Consider the following 20,078-nt stretch of genomic DNA (forward strand, 5'->3'; position numbering starts at 1 on the left):
ACCAAGAGGAAAGAGAACACAGCAGCCCAGCCTAACCCCACGTAGAGACTTAGTCTAAGTCCTAAATGGCACCCTATGCATTCCTTATATAGTGCACTACTTTTCACCAGGGCCCATGTAGTGCACCATATAGGGAATAAGGTGCAATTTCAGAGTGGGTCTTAGAGTGGCCTGGTTTACGTGTGGGGAGATGTGATGTGGTGGCAGCATGCTATAAATAATGGATGTCATCAATGGCATGGCATCAAAGGGTCCTGAAAACATCAATCAGCCTACATGTTATGATGCTTTCTTAAAGATAAATTACTTATGCATTTTTGCTTTATTCAGACAGATTAGAAACGGCGGGGAAGACAGATTAAGAGGAGACAAAGTGGGAAGACGGGGATTGAACCCCGGTCTCCAGGGTTGCATACATGTACCTACTGTAGACCAGCAGACCATGGGGCCTGCACGTAATGATGCATTCTAGTGGGATGAGCAACATAGTTGTCTAGGACTGAAAGTTCTTCACAATACTGATAACATTATGATACGGATGATGAAGTACTGTAACATATGTTTTAGGTAATTATAGACGAGACAGAGTATGTGTGTGTGTGTGTGTGTGTGTGTGTGTGTGTGTGTGTGTGTGTGTGTGTGTGTGTGCGTGTGTGCGTGCGTGCGTGCGTGCGTGCGTGCGTGTGTGTGTGTGTTGACTGCTGAAGGGAATGGTCAGTCCTCTAAAACTTTAACCAGCACCATAAATAACTTTAGTCCCCACTGTAATGTAGAACACTATCAGGAGTTTGCAAATGGAAACAATCAGGGATTATCTGCAGCACTTCTCAGGGAAGTTGTTTCAACATATCACAAGTACTGCCATGACAGAGACAGATGGCAAAGCAGCTGGCACCACTCAACTTCTTTTCACTTTTCTGTTTTCCCCCAACTGCAATGGAGGTCTGTTGTGTATGTTAATGGATATATACTCTTTCGGTTGACATAGAAGCTCACATTGACTTTTCTAAGTTGCACACTATGACTTTTCTCAAAGGTTTAGGAATGTTAATGAATGTTTCCGCTAGATTGGGTGCTTGTTGGGTTATGATGTGTTGTAGACACAGTGTACCTCGCTTCAAACGATTTAGATCAAGTTAATATTTCAAACATTTCCTTCTTTTACAGTATGCAATATATCTTGCCGAATGAATCAAATGGTCCTGAATGTTCATGTTTATATCAGGTGTCGAATTCTGTTTATTGAGGATTCTGTTTATTGTTATGTTTATGTTTATTGAGGACCATAAGCATTCTACACATCTGTACTGCATGTTATACACAGACTGCACAAAACATTAAGAACCCCGTCCTAATATTGAGTTGCACTCCCTATTGCCCTCAGAACAGCCTCAATTCGCCGGGGCATGGACACTACAAGGTATTGAAAGCGTTCCACAGGGATGCTAGACCATGTTGACTCCAGTGCTTGAAACAGTTGTGTCAAGGTGGCTGGATGTCATTTGGGTGGTGGATCATTCTTGATACACACGGGAAACTGTTGAGCATGAAAAACCCAGCAGCATTGCAGTTCTTGACACACTCAAACCAGTGAACCTGGCACCTACTACCATACCCCGTTCAATGGCACTTAAATCGTCTGTCTTGTCCATTCACATTCTGAATTGAACACACACAATCCATGTCTCAATTGTCTCAAGGCTAAAAATCCTTCTTTAACATGTCTCCTCCCCTTCATCTACACTGATTGAAGTGGATTTAACAATAATAACAATATTATTAACAATAACAAAAACAATAATAACAATAAGGGATCATAGCTTTCACCTGGATTCACCTGGTCAGTTTATGCCATGGAAAGAGCTGTTCCTAATGTTTTGTACACTCAGTGTATGTTCTCTCTCTCTCTCTCAATTGGCATATCTATTTGAAGCCCCAACTCAACATAAAAAGCGTCCGTTCTCACTGTAACATTTAGTGTACAGATCCATTCCCTGTATGTATAGTGAGATTGAGTAAACTATGTAGCCATCACAGCAGGGCTGCAAGGCACAAAGCAAGTCAGTGAATTCTGCCTTCCTTATCTGGGGACCAGCCATATCTGTTTGTGGTGATGTAAGGACAGGAGAATGTCAGGTTCACTTGTAGATCAAGTCAACCATGCATTATCTCAAACAGTGGAGCTCAGCCCCAACAGCCCCAACCCCAGTAGCACTGAGCAGCACTGAGCCCTTCACAGCTAATACACCACGGCATGGCGGCATGGCCACAGGATGGATCCCAGCAGAGCACAGAGAGAGGAGCCATAGAAAGGAGCTTAGAAAGACACCAAACAATGGCCCCGGGGCCTGGACACACCCCTCTGACACAGGTCATAACCCTAGTCTCCATTCGACTCACAAGTATGCCAACCAAGCGTTGTTGTCAGATCTTTGTCATCGAGCCGATGGTTTAGACTGAGAGAGGGATGAATTCAGAGGAATATGTGTTTTCTTTATCAAAAGAATGCAGTATAACGTGAACTCTTTAATGTGTGTGCTGGTCAATAATAGTGTTGATAGAAATGTGGGGCGCAGTGAATGTCAGAGAGACCGCCAGATAATTAGCATTTTACCCATCTGAAGAGACCCCAGTCTTAATATTGGTTTAAGCCCAAGAAATAATTGATGCATGCAATCACAAATTGGTTCCCAGCCTAAAATTTAGGGCCATTATTTCATTAGATGGAGCCACATACTTTATGCCAAAATCATTTTTGTGTCCAACATAGAAATTCAAATCCGGTTAGTGCAGATAATTGTCTGGTTTTACCAACCACATCCAAGAGGGTATTACTTTCAGACAGAAAGGATAGGTCGACTTTATATACAAAATACAAGAAATCAAATACATTGTTGTTTTTTGGTTACTTCTTAGTGTGCTGTTTGGTGCTGTGGCAGTCAGTGTGTTGCCAGTAAGCAGTAGCAGAGAGGTGGTGTACTGTAACTACTATCCTGGGGTGTCCTCTTGCATATGCAATTGGATGTTAAACTGTAAATAATTGCCTGGGCATGTGCCAGTGTGATGATGATGATGATTTGTGTGCTTGCATGTGTGTGCATGCTTACGTGTGAGTGTGTGTATGCGTTTGTGTGCACGCGAGTACATGTGTGTGGGCGCACACCCGCATGCGCGCGGACGTCAGTGTGCGAGTCTGCCCCATCCGTACTCCACTCTCAAGTCCCACTGATTCTCCTTTCCAGCCATGTTGAATCCTCTTTCCTTATCAGGCAAGCCCAGGCCTGCATCAGGCTCTCCTTGCTATGACAGAGGCTACAACAATAGGCCTGCGATACCGCTGCTTAGCGCTGCGTTTCGAAGGGGAAACCTGCCACGGGCGCAGATTAACAACAACACACACACACACAAAAAATAGATTGCAGCCTCCAAAACAAAACATTTTTCAGAATGCCTTCTCTTGATTAATGAAGCAATGACAAGAAGAAAAATATAATTTCGGAGCAGAAAAATCCGCGCCACCACTTGTTCAAGTTTAGGGGGTAGCTAACAATAAACATATTGACGGGAGAGGGTGGGAACCGGGAGGAGATAAATGTCTGAGTGATGGCTTGAATAATTTCTGGTGCCTTTTTTGGAGCATGGACGGCAGGACCTCATTTCTCACCTTGTTCTAAATGACACTATAAAACCCCTCCTGGGTCTGACAGACACCACCTCTCTCCCAGCTGCAAATTAGGACAGTATCTTGTCATTTTCCTTTTTGTCTCCACTCTCTAGGTAAGACTCTCTGTTCACAACCAAAAGTCTACTCTTCTCAGAAAACACACACAATACTACAGACGATAAAGAATACTGCAGCAGCTAGCCTCAATCACTTGGTTGCAGTATATAATACAAATATTTCTGACAAAATTCACGATAGAAATGTAGATTGAAACTAAAACAATGTCTTAATATCTTAATGTGAACACACACATTATTGATAAGAACATGACACAGGATTTGTCTCTGCACTTTGCTTCACAAGTGACAACATTTCCACTGCCAGCTGCTTCCCTGATGTGGCTTCCTGTCTCTCCACTCAGAAACACATCACACCGGAGCAAATATTACAGACAATATAGCCTACAATATACAAAAACATTGTATCTTTCCTTCTGATATATAAGGAACAACAATAACACATGTAGTGTTCCCAGGATGTGACCAATAATGATATAAATTCACCTGCCTCCTGTTGTAGAAACATGGCAGGTTTTCTGTCTGTTTTAGGGGTTGCCCTCAATACGTACACTGTCCTAAATATCTTTGTATCACTACCAACGGAGGGCTAAAGTAAAAAGATCAGCAGTCACTGAAACCAGGCCTTACAATAGACCATTATATTGAGCATTATGAGCATAGAGCAGGAGGCTCCAGCCTCAGCAACACGCATCTAGAACAGACAGGCCTCTAAATCTGCAGCTTATTATTAGCCTGAATCAATTATCAACACCTAGAGACAGACCCCAGCTAACCACCACACTGGGGCCTACTCTGGCCCAGCCGTGGGCCTTTTTCACATCCCACTTTGTGTAATTACTACTTTTAAGACACCTGCTACTCAATAGCTTCGACACAGACATGTCATTTAGCCCTCGATTGCAGACATTTCTGTCTGTGTCACTATTCATTTGGGTTAATTTGGGAGTGTTGGCTAGTTGGGCCGTGCGTGTCTGGGCTGGGCTGACTGAATGTGCTTGTCGCTCACCTGGTTGTGTGGCGGGGCTGGCTGGTGTAATTGGAGTTTAATAGTCTGATTGATCAGGGGAAGAAGTGAGAGAAGTGAAGGATGAGGCTGAGCGCTGGCAGCTCCATCAGTCAGAGAGGAGAACCCTGCCCAACCCTGGGCAGAACAAAACACAACCAAACAGGGTACTGACAAGCTGGGGTTGCAGCTTTGGGCAGCTCACTTTCTATTTCTGTCTGGGCTCTCGCTCAATGGTTTCTCTCTCTCTCTCTCTCTCTCTCTCTGGCCTCTCTCCCTCTATCTCTCTGGGCCCTCTGCCTCTCCCTCGCTCTCTATGTGACCTCTCCCTCTCTCTCTCTTCTCTCCCTTCACACACTATACAATACTCCAACCCTAGGCCATTACTTTGTTTGGACTTCAGTCCCTGAGTTCTTCTGGGATAAATTACTTTATTGAAAGAACATTCTATTTCTATTGTTGATACAACGCACTGAGAACCTGAAATCAGTTCAACGTATTCCGTGATTGACGTACCACTTATTTTTCTTTCTTTGAAGACAATATAAATTAGGAAAAAGGGACGGACATTTAGACCTAGTGTGATCATCTAACACCGATAAAGCATGAAGTACAACTTTGGTTGGAGTGTCTAATCATAGGTGTATGTGTCTGTTAACAGGTCCCTGTAGCAGCAGCAGGCTGTGTGTGGATAGCTACATTACCTCACAACAAACTCAGCACCCCTGCGGCCTGGGGCTTCTGCCACGGCCTTCCATCAAATGTGAAATCTGCTTTCCTCTTTGATAAAGGCTGGAGATGTGACCCTATCTCTGTCCTACAGATGTCCAGATTTCCTGTCAGGCTCTTCCACACAGGTTTTTCTCTCTCTCTTTCCTCTTGTCTGCTAGTCCTGCTGGACAACTGTAATGCACCACTGTTCTCCCACAGCATCATCCATCACTCCCCAGCCATAGAGACCCACAGTAGACCCGTAGGAGACCAATAGAGAGCCACAGTAGACCCATAGAAAGACACAGTAGACCCATAGAGAGCCACAGTAGACCCATAGAGACCCACAGTAGACCCATAGAGTGGCACAGTAGACCCATAGAGAGCCACAGTAGACCCATAGAGAGCCACAGTAAATCCACAGTAGACCCATAGAGACCCACAGTAGACCCATAGAGTGCCACAGTAGACCCATAGCAACCCACAGTAGACCCATAGAAACCCACCACAGAGCCACAGTAGACCCATAGAGACCCACAGAGACCCATAGAGATCACAGTAGACCCACAGTAGACCCATTGAGAACCACAGTAGACCCACAGTAGACCCATAGAGAGCCACAGTTGTCCCATAGAGATCCACATTAGACCCATAGAGACCCACAGTAGACCCATAGAGAGCCACAGTATACCCACAGTAGACCCATAGAGAGCCACAGCAGACCGACAGTAGACCCATAAAGATCACAGTAGACCCACAGTAGACCCATAAAGATCACAGTAGACCCACAGTAGACCCATAGAGAGCCACAGTAGACCCACAGAGACCCACAATAGACCCATAGAGACCCACAGTAGACCCACAGTAGACCCATAGAGAGCCACAGCAAACCCATAGAGAGCCACAGTAGACCCATAGAGACCAACAACAGACCCACAGTAGACCCACAGTAGACCCATAGAGATCACAGTAGACTCACAGTAGACCCATAGAGCCACAGTAGACCCATAGAGACGCACAGCAGAGCCACAGTAGACACACTGAGATCCACAGTATACCCATAGAGACCCACATTAGACCCATAGAGAGCCACAGTAGACCCATAGAGACCCACCGCAGAGCCACGGTAGACCCATAGAGGCCAACAATAGACCCATAGAGACACACCGCAGAGCCACAGTAGACAACACAGTAGACCCACAATAGACCCATAGAGCCACAGTAGACCCACAGAGACCAACAACAGAGCCACAGTAGACCCATAGAGACCCACAGTAGACCCATAGAGAGTAACACCAGACCCACTAAGACCGATAGAAAACCACAGTAGACCCACAGAGAGCCACAGTAGACCCACAATAGACCCATATAGAGCCACAGTAGACGCATAGAGCACTACAGTAGACCCACAGTAGACCCACAGTAGGCCTGTAGAGCCACAGTAGACCCACAGAGACCAACAACAGAGCCACAGTAGACCCATAGAGACTCACAGTAGACCCATAGAGAGTCACAACAGACCCACAGTACACCTATAGATACCCACAGAAAACCCTCTGAGACCCACATCAGACCCACAGTAGACCCACAGTAGACCCATAGAGAGCCACAGCAGACCCACAGTAGACCCATAAAGATCACAGTAGACCCACAGATAGCCACAGCAGACCCGCAGTAAACCCATAGAGAGCCACAGAGACCCACAGAAGACCATCTGAGACCCACATCAGACCCACAGTAGACCCATAGAGAGCCACAGCAGAGCCACAGTAGACCCACAGTAGACCCATATAGAGCCACAGTAGACCCATAAAAAACTACAGAAGACCCACAGTAGACCCACAGTAGACCCATAGAGCCACAGTAGACCCACAGACACCAATTACAGAGCCACAGTAGACCCATAGAGAGTCACAGCAGACCCACAGTACACCTATAGAGACCCACAGAGACCCATAGAAGACCCTCTGAGACCCACATCAGACTCACAGTAGACCCATAGAGAGCTACAGTAGACCCACAGTAGACCCACAGAAGACCCATAGAGATCACAGTAGACCCACAGTAGACCCACAGAAGACCCATAGAGAGCCACAGTAGACCCACAGTAGACCCATAGAGACCCAGAGTAGACCCATAAAGAGACACAGTAGACCCACAGTAGACCCATAGAGAGCCACAGTAGACCCATAGAGAACCACAGAAGACCCGCAGTAGACCCACAGTATACCCATAGAGCCACAGTAGACCCATAGAGACCCACAGCAGAGCCACAGTAGACCCATAGAGAGTCACAACAGACCCACAGTATACATATAGAGACCCACAGAGACCCACAACAGACTCTCTGAGACCCACATCAGACCCACAGTAGACCCATAGAGAGCCACAGGGGACCCACAGTAGACCCATAGAGAGCCACAGCAGACCCACAGTAGACCCATAAAGATCACAGTAGACCCACAGTAGACCCACAGTAGACCCATAAAGGTAACAGTAGACCCACAGAGAGACACAGTAGACCCATAGAGATCCACAGTAGAGCCACATTAGACCCACAGAGACCCACAATAGACCCATACAGACCCACAGTAGACCCATAGAGAGTCACAGTAGACCCACAGTAGACCCATAGAGACCCACAGTAGACCCACAGTAGACCCACAGTAGACCCATAGCGACCCACAGTAGACCCATAGAGAGCCACAGTAGACCCATAGAGACCCACAACAGAGCCACAGTAGACTCATAGAGACCCACAGTAGACCCATAGAGAGTAACAACAGACCTACAGTACACCTATAGAGACCCACAGAGACCCACAGAATACCCTCTGAGACCCACATCAGACCCACAGTAGACCCATAGAGAGCCACAGTGGACCCATAGAGATCACAGTAGACCCACAGTAGACCCACAGAGACCCACATCAGACCCACAGTAGACCCACAGTAGACCCAAAGTAGACCCATAGAGACCCACATCAGACCCACAGTAGACCCACTGAGAACCACAGCAGACCCACAGTACACCCATAGAGACCCACAGTAGACTTACCGAGAGCCACAGTAGATGGGACCGCCCGGTCCCTCTGGCTGCTGCCTCTGTCTGGCTCTGGGGACCAGCACTACAGACTCACCACCTCTCACCAGACTATAGAATGGATGTGGTTGGATAACCCAAGCTGACATGATGTAGTGGTAAAAAAAAAGGTATGTAGCTCTCTTTTATATCAGGGTTCAGCTAGAACTGCAAACTGTATTGTTAGGGGATCTGAAAAACCCTGATCAGCCAATGGGAAATTTGGAATATATGCATCATTATTTGACTACATGTACTGTACATATGAGTGAAAATAGCTGTAAGTTGTAGGGCCGGGATGATACCAGTATCGCTATACTCGTAAGCATCGTGGTAAGAAAACAAAACAGCCCTAATGTTAGAAACAGACACCATTATTTTTTTTATTTAACTAGGCAAGTCAGTTAAGAACAAATTCTTATTTTCAATGACGGCCTAGGAACAGTGGGTTAACAGATTTTTACCTTGTCATCTCAGGGATTTGATCTAGCAACCTTTCTGTTACCAGTCCAACGCTCTAACCACTAGGCTACCTGCCACCCCATTATGCTGTCATCCAGAGTCACATTGATTTCTTTTCAGCTATAACACACAACATTTTACACAGCAGAAGTTAGGTCTGCTTTGTGTTTACATTTTTGCCATGGAAAAAATATTGCGATACTGATATCGTCCCGGCCCTAGTAGTCCGTTAGTTTACTCCAATCAGGGGAGGTGGTAGTGTAAAACAAAAAAAACGTGGGGATTAGAAATTATGCAAAAAATTCAATTCATAGAACCATAAATCGATCCTCAATATTAAAGCTGATCTAGCTTTGTTCAGCCCCCCCCAAAAAGTAAACGCTGACCGCCGTTACTGGTGAATAAAGTAACACCAGTAACCAAAGAATTTTCTCGCAATAAATGGGTAAACACTTGCTCAAAATAAAAAAAGGTGCATAAACTGTGTTTATCCTACACTACACCACTGGTGATGAGAAACCTTGCCTGAGACCTGAAGAATCGCATTAGCTCCTCCATCTTGAATCCTAGGCTTTAGCTCAGCTAGCTAACACAGTTTGCATGCAGTTACCACTCGTCCCCTCTGACTCCTGAACACTACGCTCCTCATTGGTGTAATCATCAGACTCACATGACAACTGGCAAGCCTTGACAATCTCTGCTACTACTATGATGGACAGCACCACAAGTGCAAGCTTTATGGAATAATCACAATGAATCTCTGCATCATGGGACTTTTTCAAGTGGTGAGACCGCATGACTTACAGTATTAGCTAAGTTTGAATGTATGCTACAATCATGGAAGACGCTTTGATCTAGATACAGAAGTCTGCGAGTGACGTGTCTGAAAGACCCTTTTCGATTCCATCGAGGGCATATCAATATCACACAAGAAGGTCACATGTTTCCAGCTTGGATTTCAAAGTGTGAGAGAGAAAGACAGGTGACGTTAATGCCTTAGAGCTGCCATGCCATTGGGTAATTCATTCACCTCTGTGGTTTCACAATCTAACACAGAGAGAAGAGATTTAATAGTCCCTAGAGGTCATACTTCATGAGAATGACTGAGAGCCCCTCTTGGGTGAATGAAGTAGAGACCCATGAAACAATCAGGGTTTATTTCTGCCTTCAAATGCTTTATACTACCTTCCTGACCCTGTAGAGGAACACGAGGCTGGTCTGACATGCATCAAAACTACCCAGCTTTCTCTTTTTTTTCTCCCTCACATTGCTCTTTTCTCTTAGTCCCTATTTTATTTAACCTCCTAAGGCTTTCTCTGGTTGGGTGAGACATTAGAGCTGGTTTCTGTCTTTAAATGGAAGTATATTGTTAAGAAGCAGAATACAACTAAGTCCCTTTCCTCCCTCACTAGAAAACAAGAGCTAAAATACCTTTCTGGGGGAGTTGCCAATGGGGTTTTTACAGTACTACTGTATATATACAAGCAAAACTGCTTAATGACCAGGTGGTTGGTAATACAAGCCGTGCACTGTAAGATGAGTCCCTGATGGAAATAGCAGAGAATTTATTGCCAGCTTTCTTGTTTATCTATAGGTTTGGCGAATATGAAGTATGTTCGTATCACAGTAAAACAGGCAGCTCAATAAAACCAAAATACGTTACTCGAGTTCAGCTAGGCTTTAATGAGGTATTGTGAGAAGCTGCTAACAGCCAGTAGCTCATTTGAGAGATGACTGAGACTAAGAGAAGAGAGAGGAGAGGAGGGCAAGCAGCGAAGCATAGCATATGTACCCATGAGAATAGACACAGACAGGAGAGATCCTTAAAGGCAATGTGCCAGAGAGCTCTTCCTCTACCTTTAATTGAGAGAAGATGTTATATTCTTTGTAACCCCTCCACAACCCATTACAGGTGAAGCCTAGCACCTGGCTCAGTTAGACGCCTGAAGATAGGAGGATTCAGGATTCAGGCGAAGGCAGAGGGCTGTAACTAACAATCTAGAACATTACAATATTGTCCAACAGCTCAGTCTCTTAGAATGTGAACAGTTTTAAATGTAGTTAGTTCAGCACGCAGCGTAACTACATCTTAACTTCCTTTTTATGAAGTATACAAATGTAGGAAACCTGAAGTACAAATACTCTGATAACTGCATCTCAACCATATGAGGATGCATTTGACACTACTTGTTCACTCTGAGGGCAATAGACTGTCACATTGGCTACCCACCTTTCATGTAAATTCATGCAAAAATGGAAGAGAACTATATTTGCATGTCATGCACAGTAGTGGCTTGAGGTGCTCATCCTTAGAATCACTCTTTGCTTGAGGATAACAGGCCTGGACCCGAAAAGAGTCCATATTTCATGGTTAGATGAAATATTTAAAGCCATTGATGACTTTAGAACCGTGAGGGGAGCTTAGAAAACAGTCAGAAACAGCTCAGAGAATGATTTAATAAAGTTATAGCGTTAAAGAAATCCGCGAGAACGGGCAGGGCCTCTGAGTCTAAAATCCTCGTGGACTTTTCCTTATGTTTCTTAACAGGATGAATGTGAGATTGGTTACAATTTTTAATAAGAATTTTCTTAATTAATCCAAATGAAAATGAAATATCAAAACCCTGGAGAACTCGTCGTTTCACCAGAGCACCAGGTCAACATATTTTCCAGCCGTTAAAGAGGAACTTCACTGGGACGTCTTAAGACAAGCGGGGCCAGCTGATTGGTGTAAAGCTGGGGTGAGAATAGCAACATCAAATATAATGGATCGTTAGTTCATTGAATCGAGGGTCTGGACTCAAATGTTTTTTTTACCAATTAAAGTGTTTAGTCGTAAAATATGCAGATTAAATGGTTGAAATGAATGCACATCAAAGCCTTTTGTGGGGGGAAATTTGATCCCTGAACAGTCAACTCTATGGGTCTAACTATCATGGGAATTGGTGGCCTCCTCCTTCAAGTTGACTAGGCTTTACCCCTACCCACTCACTCTCACTGTATTGTATTGGTGGAAGGAACTTGCTAGTAGGCTGGCGGGCAAGGCCTCTAAGAACGACAGATGACTGGTGAACTAAAAACACAAACTTTTTAATTTTTTTTAGCAAAGTGAAGGTTAGGTTATGGACCAAAGTCTTGAGAAAAAGGGTGACAGATAATTTGGTGGTATTCTCTGTTTTTTCATGTTCCCAGAACAGCCCCAGTAACAATGTGACTCTGACAGAATAAGTGAAAGAAAGAGACAGACGTTAAAAGCATGACCTACCATGCCGCTGCCATCGATGTTCATCTCGATCTTCCCGTTGAAAGGTCCCCACGTGGTTCCCACAGGGAGCTGCTGCCGGCTGTGGATCCGACGCTCTCCATCCTTGTGGAACGCATCCAGCTCTCCTATAAAACACCACCCAAACAGTCATCATATCATAAAACACCAAGCATCTCAAAACAGTCAGCCAAATGCTCCAGTTCCCTAGAAAACACAGTAATTAGTATCATTTTTCCTTAAATACACCTCAAAGATCATTGCAAAAGTGCTCCTCTTTCTTTTTCTGGGATACTGTAGCCATCTTGTGAAGTGTCCTGGTATTTGGCTTTATTTGTTGACCATTATCCATTAAAAAAATGGTTTTATTGTTACATGCACAAGATAGGTGCAGCGAAATGTGTTGTTTTACAGGGTCAGCCATAGTAGGACGGCACCCCTGGAGCAAATGAAGGTTAAGTGCCTTGCTCAAGGGCACATTGACAGATTACTATTTCTTTCCCCCATGCATATAGATCTACAGTCCCTCGTGTTCATAAAAACAGTAAACAGTGCAGGTTAAGCCCTCTGCCAATAAAGCCAAAATAATCAGGAGTGAATCCATCATCATCATCAGTTGGAGGGTTTCAAATCAAAACAAATCAAAACAACGGGCCGGTAACCTTGCCTGAAAGGTGTCTTCTCTAGAGATAATCTCTGTGAGACATCGCAGGGCCAGGCTCAGTGACTGGCAGGCAGCGAGAGAGGCAGCGGATTGATCCAGGAAGAAGCTAGGTCCCTTGTTAGTGCTGTTCACAGCTACACTTAATGAACTGTGTAACAGGATAGCACTGTTAGCGCAGCTAGCTAAAACACCCCCGCTATCTTATCTCTTAGATTCAGTGTACTTTCTTGGGACAGTGATTAATAAAATAGTTATGATAATTGGGGCCATAGCGTGGTCACCGCTGGGTTTCTGGGGGGGAGGAAAGTCATGCAGGCCTCTCAAGTGCACATTTCCGCCCGGTCGCCTTGACAACCTCTGAGTGCCCTGGTTGGAGGATTTAGACCCTCAACCCCCTCAAGCACTATCTGCTTTATCTTCCTGCGAACGTCTACTCTCCCTCTGACTGAACCCAAGTGTTATGATTGTCTTCAGTACTCTAACTTATCACCCTTTTATTGAGGCACATTTTCACATAATCTTCCCGCCTTTGTTACTGTAAAGTGAATGCAATATACAGTACGGCACAATCTAAACAGACCCAGAAGGTATTCATGTATTTCTCAAATGTGATACGTTCTTATTGTAGTTACCGCACATGTATGAACCGTACATTTAGTTTGTAAACATTTATTTTAACCTAGATGTGCACTGATGTTGTAGCTAATCAGTATTCTGGGCATGTATTCCATGCATGTTGAGTGAAGTGAAATGATCACTGAACTTTATAATAACACTCCTGTGATATAATGACCTATTCAGACGAGGTCTATACTGTAAATATCAGCCTTGTATCAGTGACACGCTATTGTGTCAGTCTGTTTGTATGGAAATGCTTTCATCTAATGTGCTCCTTCTCATGCATAAACAACATTGGGTGACGGGTGGCTACGCTAACAATAGGCTACGTTGCTGTTGTTTCCTAAAGATCACACACACCTGGGTCACATCACACCCTGGAGTCAGGAAGAGTTCTCTTCAGAAATACTTCATTCTCTTTTGATGCCATCAGCTACACCCTCCACTATAAAATACACCTGCATTTCAAGAACATTACAGCCCGAACAATTACTTGATGTTGGACAAATGTACAAATATATGCCAAAACTAGAATCAAACAGAGTAATATTCTCATCTCAATACTCTAAACGTTCCTTTCTGTATGATACCAATGACACCACTGCCTACTGTATGTCCAGACATGCTACTAAACTTTATTTTGTGGAAGAATTAACTCGGATGATTATCTCTCTCCTCCTCCTCTCTGTCTGTTGCCCACTGCGTTACTGACGGTGTGGTGGAAGGTGGCTAAGCTCATTAAGAGAGAAATGATTAAACATTGGAGCACAGCTGGCCACCATCAGAGGCAGCAGGCTCCCTCAGTGCGATGCAAGGGAGAAGGAGCGCATGCAGCCACCGCTTGATGCATTCTGTCTGTCCTCTGATAAGAGCGAGGCCCTTTAACCACTTGGATGCTAGTTCCTGTTTAGCCCTGTTGACACACCGACCGCTAGCTACAGCCATCCCCAGCGGGCGGGTAGTCTCTCTCTCTTTCTCTGTCTCTCTTTCCCCCTCTCGCTCTCTCTCCCCCTCCCCTCTCTCTAGTTGATACAAGATGGGGGGATGGGAGTAGTAGGTGTGTGAGAGAGAAGGGAGAGGGGGGTACAATTCAATTGGAGGTTTGAGGTCCTCATACAGTGTCTGTGTGCCAGTTGTTTGTGTCCCGTACCAAATGTTGCCTGAGGACCTTGGCTTCCAGCTGGTGTGTCACATCTGTTGCAGATACAATCCTCCGACCTCAACAAAAACACCAGCTGAAAAATAATAAGCCTTCATACTTTATCTCTCCATTTGCCACCAGCATTTAGGAGTCCACTATCTATAGATAAAGAATATATAGATATGCATTATGATAACAGACAACTGGTTTTATCTAAATGGGGTCTGTGGACAGTCTATACTCCCTGATATCTATGTTATGTTGGATGGTCAGAGCGAAGAAGCCTCCTTTGGAAAATCTTTAGCCCAGCCAAAATGAACACTCTTTGTCAAATGTTTCCTCTCTGAGGTACTGAGACTATTTTAAAAGACTACAACTCAAGTGCCAAAACTCTCACCTTCTCACTCTGCTCATACCTTAATAAACATTAATGACAAAGTAAAAAATAAACACTCACAGTATTGAACCCTTTCTCACAAATCAAAGACAAGGCCTGAAGAAAGAGTGGCCTTCAGTGAGCTCCAGTACAGGGGGCCCTGACAAACCCTACCCCGCTCTGTCCCCCTCAACGTCGCTCAACACCCAATAGTGAAATGCCACGGTTCTTGGGCAAGAGGCAACTGATGATGTGACTAAAGAGTCCCCCCCCCACCCCCCCTTCGATAAGATCATCATCTGTCGCTAGACTCTGGGGTCTGTTCCTGCTCTCTCTGGTCTCCACTGATACTTGGCAGCCCAATGAATGTTCCTTTGTGTGTGGAGAGATCCTCCTCAGATAGCACCCAAGATGCTCCACGCTGGCATCTGTTTGTTTTGCTGTTATGCGGACAGAGGGACAGAGAGAAAGAGGAATAGGGAACCTCATCGTCTCTCTCTGCGTCTCTCTTCACTGGCATAGCTCAGAATGCTAATGAGCAGTGTCTCAGTGGCAGGGTGCCATCTTGGTGTGATTTAAAGAATAGATGGTGGAGGGGTGGGAGAGAGGGAGAGAGAGAGACAGACACCCCAAAGCTGAAACCATCACCTCTTTTTTAAATCCACTATTAGATCTCCAATAACATGACCTGTTGTTTTTAAAATGAAGAACATTTGCCCTCACCTCCATTCAAGTGGTATCTATATAGGTACAGTCCACATACAGTAGCACCGTAGTTCAATCCATGTGAGCCAGTGAAGTATGTTCTGAATGGTGGGTGCAGTAGGTTCAGTAGTAAACAATCACTCAACCATAAGATCACTTTCTATGTGGCAATGTGGCATTCAAGGGACTCAGAATGTTACCACAGAAATGTTACCACAGAAATGTTACCACAAAATCTCAATGTATAAATGTTTGAACACTATGGTGGATTCCTAGTGGTTGATGATGGATAGACTTTGTATTCAAATTTTCTTCCATATAATAATGTACTCCACATCTCCTGGTGTGGAACTTCATCCAATTTGGATTTAACTTAATATCATTTCTCTACAGTGAGGGTCATAAATGACAAATGACAGTGTTAGGTGGCTGCAGATTAACAGTAGTTTGACTGTAGCCATTTAAAACATGAATATTAGTTCAGTGACCAACTGAAAACTAAGACTTACCTTGGTCGCCTATACACATTCTAGTTATATGTATTTCTACATAAATAAATCCTATTTCCATGGTTAAATATTTTTTCAACTAATAAAACCACTTTCCTACTATCCCTTGAACGTAACAATTGGAAACAAAATACAATCCAATGTAATATTTTTTGCTTAAAAACAACAATTCACTGGATATTCACTGGATATCATAAAATGGTAACAATTGAAACCGTGTCAATCTATGTAGAGAGGTGTACAGTAGAGTAAGAGACTGCTGTGACAACGTTCAATAATAACCCCATGTCTGTCAGTTCAGAGACGCAGCTATCACAACCATCGCTATTGACGGAACAGGTTATAGAAGTGCCAAATGGGATACAAATGAATATACCACATGGAGCATATAGAGGGTGAAATGGAACGTACAGTATCTCTCCACAAAAGGTGCTACATCTCTAAAGGAGCAGAGATGTGATATGAAATGTTACAGCTGAAGGAGAAATGCCAGTGCGCCTTGATAAGAGAGCGATGAACTTTCCTCCCCTTCCCCTAAACCTCCATTATCAGGTCCAAGAGAACAAAATGCATCATTTATAACCCAGAGCAGCACTATTATCTCTGGGCAAGACACTTGTTTTAAAACACAGATGGACCTTTTCCCTCCTCCTCCTCTCCCTCTCTCCCAGACGAGAACCCCCTGCTTGTCTGGCTCACACCCTCCGTTTGAGCAGCGGGAGGGAGGGGAAACTTGACCATTTTGGGAGAGCAAGTTTCCTAGACAACCGCATGTGCTTGGCTAAGAGGAAGGGGTGCAGGGAAAGGGTTGGACCCTATAGGTCAGCCTTGTTTTGAGGACACTCCTATAGGTCAGCCTTGTTTTGAGGACACTCCTATAGGTCAGTCTTATACACCATATTACTGTCCTGCTAATGTTCCTGGACCTTGTAGGCTAAACTGCTGAGAAAACTGTTCCAAATGGTTGTCCAATCAGTCAAGCTATTTGTATAGCTATTTTTTATTTAACCTTTATTTATCTATGCAAGTCAGTTAAGAATAAATTCTTACTTACAAATGTACAATTTTTCCAAAAGGAAAAAGGCCTCCTGCGGGGACGTGGGCTGGGATAAAATAAATAAATAATAATATAGCACAAAACACACATCACGACAGGAGAGACACCACAACACTACATAAAGAGAGACCTAAGACAACAACATAGCATGGCAGCAACACATGACAACGCAGCATGGTAGCAACACAACAGGACAACCATATGGTAGGCTAGATGCAGTTATTTCGAAATCAATATGCATTCAAAATGCCAGGCTTTTGAGAGGTTATTCAAATGACATAGGCTATTCACTGCAGTTTACAGACTAGACTAGAGTTTTGCACTCACTTGAAAACAATCATAACATTCTTCATAAGCTTCTAACTTAGGCTATAGGCTACATCTCAAGCCTGTCTGTCTTCATTGTTCTGTTTCGCAAGTACACACCTTGCCTATCCGCTGTCACGGCTATTCCTTTTAAATCTTGTGGAGCCCCAGGAAAAGCCAGACTACAAAAGCTTGTTGGACACATTGGCTTATTTTCTTGAACGGGCAGGGAGTTGGAAAGGATACACCTATATTTTCCTATAGTACTCCTATCTCAACACAGGGCTACATCCTGACAAAATAGGCCTACACCATATGAGAGGCCTGATAATGTATATTTCTGGGCCCTCTAAACTGTAGGGAATAGACCCAAACTGATCAACATGGTTGCATAATCAGGCCTAGCCTGTATGCCTATGCCGCTATTTCTGCATGAAACAAAACAGGAGGTGTGAGCGGTTATTCATATCAAAATCAAATCAAATGTTATTGGTCACATACACATGGTTAGCAGATGTTAATGCGAGTGTAGCAAAATGCTTGTGCTTCTAGTTCCAACAGTGCAGTAATATCTAACAAGTAATCTAACAATTCCCCAACAACTACCTAATACACACAAATCTAAAGGGATGAATGAGAATATGTACATATAAGTATATGGATGAGCGATGGCCGAGCGGCATAGGCAAGGTGCAGTAGATGGTATAAAATACAGTATATACATGTGATATGAGTAATGTAAGATATGTAACATTATTAAAGTCACATTATTTAAAGTGGCATTGTTTAAAGTGACTAGTGATCCATGTATTAAAGTGTCCAGTGATTGGGTCTCATTGTAGGCAGCAGCCTCACTGAGTTAGTGATGGTTATTTAACAGTCTGATGGCCTTGAGATAGAAGCTGCTTTTCAATCTCTAGGTCCCAGCTTTGATGTACCTGTACTGACCTCGCCTTCTGGATGATAGCAGTGTGAACAGGCAGTGGCTCGGGTGGTTGTTGTCCTTGATGATCTTTTTGGCCTTCCTGTGACATTGGGTGCTGTAGGTGTCATGGAGGGCAGGTAGTTTGCCCCCGGTGATGCGTTGTGCAGACCGCACCAGCCTCTGGAGAGCCTTGCGGTTGAGGGCGGTGCAGTTGCCGTACCAGGCTGTGATACAGTCCGTCAGGATGCTCTCGATTGTGCATCTGTAAAAGTTTGTCAGGGTTTTGGGTGACAGGCCACATTTCTTCAGCCGCTGTTGCGCCTTCTTCACCACACTGTCTGTGTGGGTGGACCATTTCAGTTTGTCTGTGATGTGTATGCCCAGGAGCTTAAAACTTTCCACCTTCTCTGTACCTTCGATGTGGATAGGGGGGTGCTCCCTCTGCTGTTTCCTGAAGTCCACGATCATCTCCTTTGTTTTGTTGATGTTGAGTGAGAGGTTGTTTTCGTGACACCACACTCCTAGTGCCCTCACCTCCTCCCTGTAGGCTGTCTCGTCGTTGTTGGTGATCAAGCCCACTACTGTTGTGTCATCTGCAAACTTGATGATTGACTTGGAGGCGTGCATTGCCACGCAGTCGTGGGTGAACAGGGAGTACAGGAGAGGGCTGAGCACACACCCTTGTGGGGCCCCAGTGTTGAGGGTCAGCGAAGTGGAGATGTTGTTTCCTACCTTCACCACCTGGGGGCGGCCCGTCAGAAAGTCCAGGACTCAGCCGCACAGGGAGGGGGTTGAGACCCAGGGCCTCCAGCTTGATGATGAGCTTGGAGGGTACTATGGTGTTGAATGCTGACCTGTAGTCAATGAACAGCATTCTTACATAGGTATTCTTTTTGTCCAGATGGGATAGGGCAGTGTGCAGTGTGATGGCGATTGCTTCATCTGTGGATCTATTAGGGCGGTATGCAAACTGAAGTGGGTCTAGGGTGGCCGGTAAGGTGGCGGTGATATGATCCTTGACTATCAAAGCACTTCATGATGACAGAAGTGAGTGCTACGGGGCGGTAGTCATTTAGTTCAGTTATCTTTGCCTTCTTGGGTACAGGAACAATGGTAGTCATCTTGAAGCATGTGGGTACAACAGACTGGGATAGGGATTGATTAAATATGTCTGTAAACACACCAGCCAGCTGGTCTGCGCATGCTCTGAGGATGCGGCTACATCACAGTTTACACCCTCTGGACAATACTTGTGTATTCACTTGATAACAACAATACTTTCCTCATTGCATTGTGTTGTTGTAGCCTAGGTATAATCATTTGGTCTAAAAACGTAGGTCTAGGCCTAATCAATAGTGGGGCTTTAAGTGCCCTGGAACCACAGAGCGCAGCCTGGAGGAACGCACTACTGATCTGCCATTTCAGAATCTGTTAACCTATTTTTCTTGCACTTTGACAAGTAAATATTTAGCCTATAGCCCTAATATTTATCTAATGAATGGTCTAATATCTAG

The 20,078-nt window shown here is 44.5% G+C and overlaps 1 protein-coding gene across 1 annotated transcript in view; it reads right to left on the minus strand.

The window, feature by feature from the left end:
• LOC129857384 (zinc finger protein ZFPM2-like) overlaps positions 1-20,078 on the minus strand; it is a 109,958-nt gene that overhangs the window by 58,045 nt on the left and 31,835 nt on the right. Inside the window, exon 3 of the mRNA XM_055925590.1 lies at positions 12,267-12,391. Coding sequence (XP_055781565.1) covers positions 12,267-12,391 — 125 coding nt within the window. The remainder of the gene's footprint in view (positions 1-12,266; positions 12,392-20,078) is intronic.

The sequence above is a fragment of the Salvelinus fontinalis genome, chromosome 6 (genome assembly GCF_029448725.1).
Source record: "Salvelinus fontinalis isolate EN_2023a chromosome 6, ASM2944872v1, whole genome shotgun sequence".
Taxonomy (NCBI): Eukaryota; Metazoa; Chordata; class Actinopteri; order Salmoniformes; family Salmonidae; genus Salvelinus; species Salvelinus fontinalis.